The sequence below is a fragment of the Oncorhynchus masou genome, chromosome 20, assembly GCF_036934945.1.
Source record: "Oncorhynchus masou masou isolate Uvic2021 chromosome 20, UVic_Omas_1.1, whole genome shotgun sequence".
NCBI classification, from domain to species: Eukaryota; Metazoa; Chordata; class Actinopteri; order Salmoniformes; family Salmonidae; genus Oncorhynchus; species Oncorhynchus masou.
In genome coordinates this window covers 20704148-20711647 of record NC_088231.1, presented here as the reverse complement: position 1 = coordinate 20711647, position 7500 = coordinate 20704148, and the positions used below count along the sequence as shown (strand labels likewise).

At 47.3% G+C, this 7500-nt stretch overlaps 1 protein-coding gene across 1 annotated transcript in view; it reads right to left on the bottom strand.

Moving 5' to 3' along the window:
• Positions 1-7500, bottom strand: part of LOC135506576 (multiple PDZ domain protein-like) — a 112113-nt gene that overhangs the window by 21551 nt on the left and 83062 nt on the right. Inside the window, exons 21-23 of the mRNA XM_064925914.1 lie at positions 6755-6993; positions 5301-5392; positions 4701-5037 (exon numbers count right to left, since the gene is read on the bottom strand). Coding sequence (XP_064781986.1) covers positions 4701-5037; positions 5301-5392; positions 6755-6993 — 668 coding nt within the window. The remainder of the gene's footprint in view (positions 1-4700; positions 5038-5300; positions 5393-6754; positions 6994-7500) is intronic.

The window sequence follows — 7500 nt, the reverse complement described above, 5'->3', positions numbered from 1 at the left end:
AGGGTGTTCTACAGTACATCATCAGACCAGTTGGTATGTTACCCCAGTAGAGGGTGTTCTACAGTACATCATCAGACCAGTTGGTATGTTACCCCAGTAGAGGGTGTTCTACAGTACATCATCAGACCAGTTGGTATTTCACCCCAGTAGAGGGTGTTCTACAGTACATCGTCAGACCAGTTGGTATGTTACCCCAGTAGAGGGTGTTCTACAGTACATCATCAGACCAGTTGGTATGTTACCCCAGTAGAGGGTGTTCTACAGTACATCATCAGACCAGTTGGTATGTTACCCCAGTAGAGGGTGTTCTAAAGTACAGTACATCATCAGACCAGTTGGTATGTTACCCCAGTAGAGGGTGTTCTACAGTACATCATCAGACCAGTTGGTATGTTACCCCAGTAGAGGGTGTTCTACAGTACATCATCAGACCAGTTGGTATGTTACCCCAGTAGAGGGTGTTCTACAGTACATCATCAGACCAGTTGGTATGTTACCCCAGTAGAGGGTGTTCTACAGTACATCATCAGACCAGTTGGTATGTTACCCCAGTAGAGGGTGTTCTACAGTACATCATCAGACCAGTTGGTATGTTACCCCGGTAGAGGGTGTTCTACAGTACAGTACATCATCAGACCAGTTGGTATGTCACCCCAGTAGAGGGTGTTCTACAGTACATCATCAGACCAGTTGGTATGTTACCCCAGTAGAGGGTGTTCTACAGTACATCATCAGACCAGTTGGTATGTTACCCCAGTAGAGGGTGTTCTACAGTACATCATCAGACCAGTTGGTATGTTACCCCAGTAGAGGGTGTTCTACAGTACATCATCAGACCAGTTGGTATGTTACCCCAGTAGAGGGTGTTCAACAGTACATCATCAGACCAGTTGGTATGTTACCCCAGTAGAGGGTGTTCTACAGTACATCATCAGACCAGTTGGTATGTTACCCCAGTAGAGGGTGTTCTACAGTACATCATCAGACCAGTTGGTATGTTACCCCAGTAGAGGGTGTTCTACAGTACATCATCAGACCAGTTGGTATGTCACCCCAGTAGAGGGTGTTCTACAGTACATCATCAGACCAGTTGGTATGTTACCCCAGTAGAGGGTGTTCTACAGTACATCATCAGACCAGTTGGTATGTTACCCCAGTAGAGGGTGTTCTACAGTACATCATCAGACCAGTTGGTATGTTACCCCAGTAGAGGGTGTTCTACAGTACAGTACATCATCAGACCAGTTGGTATGTTACCCCAGTAGAGGGTGTTCTACAGTACATCATCAGACCAGTTGGTATGTTACCCCAGTAGAGGGTGTTCTACAGTACATCATCAGACCAGTTGGTATGTTACCCCACTAGAGGGTGTTCTACAGTACATCATCAGAACAGTTGGTATGTTACCCCAGTAGAGGGTGTTCTACAGTACATCATCAGACCAGTTGGTATGTTACCCCAGTAGAGGGTGTTCTACAGTACATCATCAGACCAGTTGGTATGTTACCCCAGTAGAGGGTGTTCTACAGTACATCATCAGACCAGTTGGTATGTTACCCCAGTAGAGGGTGTTCTACAGTACATCATCAGACCAGTTGGTATGTTACCCCAGTAGAGGGTGTTCTACAGTACATCATCAGACCAGTTGGTATGTTACCCCAGTAGAGGGTGTTCTACAGTACATCATCAGACCAGTTGGTATGTTACCCCAGTAGAGGGTGTTCTACAGTACATCATCAGACCAGTTGGTATGTTACCCCAGTAGAGGGTGTTCTACAGTACATCATCAGACCAGTTGGTGTGTTACCCCAGTAGAGGGTGTTCTACAGTACATCATCAGACCAGTTGGTATGTTACCCCAGTAGAGGGTGTTCTACAGTACATCATCAGACCAGTTGGTATGTTACCCCAGTAGAGGGTGTTCTACAGTACATCATCAGACCAGTTGGTATGTTACCCCAGTAGAGGGTGTTCTACAGTACATCATCAGACCAGTTGGTATGTTACCCCAGTAGAGGGTGTTCTACAGTACATCATCAGACCAGTTGGTATGTTACCCCAGTAGAGGGTGTTCTACAGTACATCATCAGACCAGTTGGTATGTTACCCCAGTAGAGGGTGTTCTACAGTACATCATCAGACCAGTTGGTATGTTAGCCCAGTAGAGGGTGTTCTACAGTACATCATCAGACCAGTTGGTATGTTACCCCAGTAGAGGGTGTTCTACAGTACATCATCAGACCAGTTGGTATTTTACCCCAGTAGAGGGTGTTCTACAGTACATCATCAGACCAGTTGGTATGTTACCCCAGTAGAGGGTGTTCTACAGTACATCATCAGACCAGTTGGTATGTTACCCCAGTAGAGGGTGTTCTACAGTACATCATCAGACCAGTTGGTATGTTACCCCAGTAGAGGGTGTTCTACAGTACATCATCAGACCAGTTGGTATGTTACCCCAGTAGAGGGTGTTCTACAGTACATCATCAGACCAGTTGGTATGTTACCCCAGTAGAGGGTGTTCTACAGTACAGTACATCATCAGACCAGTTGGTATGTTACCCCAGTAGAGGGTGTTCTACAGTACATCATCAGACCAGTTGGTATGTTACCCCAGTAGAGGGTGTTCTACAGTACATCATCAGACCAGTTGGTATGTTACCCCAGTAGAGGGTGTTCTACAGTACATCATCAGACCAGTTGGTATGTTACCCCAGTAGAGGGTGTTCTACAGTACAGTACATCATCAGACCAGTTGGTATGTTACCCCAGTAGAGGGTGTTCTACAGTACATCATCAGACCAGTTGGTATGTTACCCCAGTAGAGGGTGTTCTACAGTACATCATCAGACCAGTTGGTATGTTACCCCAGTAGAGGGTGTTCTACAGTACAGTACATCATCAGACCAGTTGGTATGTTACCCCAGTAGAGGGTGTTCTACAGTACATCATCAGACCAGTTGGTATGTTACCCCAGTAGAGGGTGTTCTACAGTACATCATCAGAGCAGTTGGTATGTTACCCCAGTAGAGGGTGTTCTACAGTACATCATCAGACCAGTTGGTATGTTACCCCAGTAGAGGGTGTTCTACAGTACATCATCAGACCAGTTGGTATGTCACCCCAGTAGAGGGTGTTCTACAGTACATCATCAGACCAGTTGGTATGTTACCCCAGTAGAGGGTGTTCTACAGTACATCATCAGACCAGTTGGTATGTTACCCCAGTAGAGGGTGTTCTACAGTACATCATCAGACCAGTTGGTATGTTACCCCAGTAGAGGGTGTTCTACAGTACAGTACATCATCAGACCAGTTGGTATGTTACCCCAGTAGAGGGTGTTCTACAGTACATCATCAGACCAGTTGGTATGTTACCCCAGTAGAGGGTGTTCTACAGTACATCATCAGACCAGTTGGTATGTTAACCCCAGTAGAGGGTGTTCTACAGTACATCATCAGACCAGTTGGTATGTTAACCCCAGTAGAGGGTGTTCTACAGTACATCATCAGACCAGTTGGTATGTTACCCCAGTAGAGGGTGTTCTACAGTACATCATCAGACCAGTTGGTATGTTACCCCAGTAGAGGGTGTTCTACAGTACATCATGAGACCAGTTGGTATGTTACCCCAGTAGAGGGTGTTCTACAGTACATCATCAGACCAGTTGGTATGTTACCCCAGTAGAGGGTGTTCTACAGTACATCATCAGACCAGTTGGTATGTTACCCCAGTAGAGGGTGTTCTACAGTACATCATCAGACCAGTTGGTATGTTACCCCAGTAGAGGGTGTTCTACAGTACATCATCAGACCAGTTGGTATGTTACCCCAGTAGAGGGTGTTCTACAGTACATCATCAGACCAGTTGGTATGTTACCCCAGTAGAGGGTGTTCTACAGTACATCATCCCGATGATGAGGCCGAGTTATGTGTGTCCTTAACAGATCTCCACGGTACACACACACACTTTCACGCTCTCTCTCACTCTCTCTCTCTCTCACTCTCTCACTCTCTCTCACCCTCTCCCCCTCGCTCTCTCTTTCTCCCATCTCTCTCTTTCTCCCATCTCTCTCTCACTATCTCTCTTACCCTCGCTCTCTCTTTCTCCCTCTCTCTCACCCTCGCTCTCTCTTTCTCCCATCTCTCTCTTTCTCCCATCTCTCTCTTTCTCCCATCTCTCTCTTTCTCCCATCTCTCTCTCGCTCTCTTTTCTCCCATCTCTCTCTTTCTCCCATCTCTCTCTCGCTCTCTTTTCTCCCATCTCTCTCTTTCTCCCATCTCTCTCTCGCTCTCTTTTCTCCCATCTCTCTCTTTCTCCCATCTCTCTCTCGCTCTCTTTTCTCCCATCTCTCTCTTTCTCCCATCTCTCTCTCGCTCTCTTTTCTCCCATCTCTCTCTTTCTCCCATCTCTCTCTCGCTCTCTTTTCTCCCATCTCTCTCTTTCTCCCATCTCTCTCTTTCTCCCATCTCTCTCTCGCTCTCTTTTCTCCCATCTCTCTCTTTCTCCCATCTCTCTCTCGCTCTCTTTTCTCCCATCTCTCTCTTTCTCCCATCTCTCTCTTTCTCCCATCTCTCTCTCGCTCTCTTTTCTCCCATCTCTCTCTTTCTCCCATCTCTCTCTCTCTCTCTCTCTCTCTCTCTCTCTCTCTCTCTCTCTCTCTCTCTCTCTCTCCCTCTCCCTCTCCCTGTCTCTCTTACCAGTAGCGTGTCACACCCCCCCACGATGCTGAGTCCCAGGCCCAAGTGTCCTTTACAGATCTCTATGGTGCTGTCAACGCCGGGTATTATGGGACAGCTCAGGAGGTCAGGGGTCAGAGCGGAGCCCGTTGGCCAATCAGATCGCCCGCCGGAGGAAGAGGGGGCGTTCCTGTCAGTGCCGACGGAGGAGTGGGGAGGAATGGGGGGATGGGAGGAAGAGACGTGGATGGAGGGATGGAGAAAAGAGGAGAGAGAGATGGAGGGATGGAGGGAGGAAGAGGAGGAGGAGTCCCCACCCATGGGTCCCTGGGTCATCTGCACCAGAGCGGCTTTATTCCTGATCAAAACAATAACAATCTGTTAGACATCACAGTCGCCATCTTGGAAATATAATTAACTAATTGGTGGTCACAGTTGATTAATTGGTCACCGTATTGACAACGAATAAATCCAAAATAGTTACTATATTTCAAGCACAGTAAAATCATATGACTTCAACACCAGTCAAACTCTTCTACACAAAACGTCAAAAAAAGGGGGCATCTCAACAGCGTGTAGTGTCATCCCATTTACTGTGTGGCGCGTGGTTCTATACTGTACCTGGTGAGGAGAATCTGGACTTTGGAAGGAGCACCGTTGAGGATGGCTGTAGCGTTCTGGTGACTACGACCATACAGGATCTGACCGTTGATCTACAACCAGGACATAATATATAATACTACAGATTACTACTATATCTGACGGTACTGTATGTTAGTGGCTGTGGTCCTCTACAACAGTGTTGAGGATGGCTGTAGCGTTCTGGTGACTACGAACATACTTAATCGACGCATCGCGGAGTGCCTGGACACAGCCCTTAGCCGTGGTAGATTGGCCATATACCACAAACCCCCAAGGTGCCTTATTGCTGTTATAAACATCCTAAATATATGGGGATTTAATCATAGAGGTGGATAGAGGGTCTTTCTTTGTATCTGGCCATCATAGAGGTGGATAGAGGGTCCTTCTTTGTATCTGGCCATCATAGAGGTGGATAGAGGGTCCTTCTTTGTATCTGGCCATCATAGAGGTGGATAGAGGGTCCTTCTTTGTATCTGGCCATCATAGATATGGATAGAGGGTCTTTCTTCGTATCTGGCTATCATAGAGGTGGATAGAGGGTTCTTATTTGTATCAAGCTATCATAGAGGTGGATAGATGATTCTTCTTTGTATCTAGCCATCATAGAGGTGGATAGAGGGTCCTTCTTTGTATCTGGCCATCATAGAGGTGGATAGAGGGTCCTTCTTTGTATCTGGCCATCATAGAGGTGAATAGAGGGTCCTTCTTTGTATCTAGACATCATAGAGGTGGATAGAGGGTCCTTATTTGTATCTGGCCATCATAGAGGTGGATAGAGGGTCCTTCTTTGTATCTGGCCATCATAGAGGTGGATAGAGGGTCCTTCTTTGTATCTAGACATCATAGAGGTGGATAGAGGGTCCTTCGTTGTATCTGTGCCATCCTAGAGGTGGATAGAGGGTCCTTATATGTATCTAGCCATCATAGAGGTGGATAGAGGGTCCTTCTTTGCATCTGTCCATCATAGAGGTGGATAGAGGATCCTTCTTTGTATCTGTGCCATCCTAGAGGTGGATAGAGGGTCCTTATATGTATCTAGCCATCATAGAGGTGGATAGAGGGTCCTTCTTTGCATCTGACCATCATAGAGGTGGAGAGAGGGTCCTTCTTTGTATCTGGCCATCATAGAGGTGGATAGAGGGTCCTTCTTTGTATCTGGCCATCATAGAGGTGTCATAGAGGGTCCTTTGTATCTGGCCATCATAGAGGTGGATAGAGGGTCCTTCTTTGTATCTGGCCATCATAGAGGTGGATAGAGGGTCCTTCTTTGTATCTGTGCCATCCTGTATTCTGTGACAGCATGGGCAGCTCCATTCACGTCTGTCTGCATTGAAACTTCTACGAGGCATTAAAACAAACTGAAAGAGGGGCATACTGCCACCTGCAGTGTGGTGTCTCTTTCTCTAATATCTCTCACACACGCACTGACTCACCTCCAGTAGCTCATCTCCCACCCGTATCCGTCCGTCTCGCCCCGCGGCCCCCTGGGGGTCGACCCCGGCCACGTAGACGCCGAGGTGGGCTCTGGAACCTTCCCTGTCCTCCGTCAGGCTGAGACCCAGACCAGGAGCCAGACCCTGTCCCTCGGTGCGAGTGACTCCACGGGGACTCTTCTCTAGTTCTATCATATGGAGCTCACCTGGAAGACCTCCGTACCTGGACATCATCTTCTCTGTGGGGGAGGGGGGTAGGGGGGCAGAGAGGAAGCAGTAGAGATATAGAGAAAGAGAGAGAGATTGAAACACAAAAGGATTGAAGTAGGAAATGAAGGCTGTGTTCACCTTCAGAATCAACGCCATATCGCTTATTCTGGTTCAGTGTCTAGGGGACTAGTGGTTATTCTGGTTCAATCCCCTCCTGTCAGTGGTTATTCTGGTTCAATCCCCTCCTGTCAGTGTCTAGGGGACTAGTGGTTATTCTGGTTCAATCCCCTCCTGTCAGTGGTTATTCTGGTTCAATCCCCTCCTAATATAATAATAATAATATGTCAGTGTCTAGGGGACTAGTGGTTATTCTGGTTCAATCCCCTCCTGTCAGTGTCTAGGGGACTAGTGGTTATTCTGGTTCAATCCCCTCCTGTCAGTGTCTAGGAGACTAGTGGTTATTCTGGTTCAATCCCCTCCTGTCAGTGTCTAGGAGACTAGTGGTTATTCTGGTTCAATCCCCTCCTGTCAGTGTC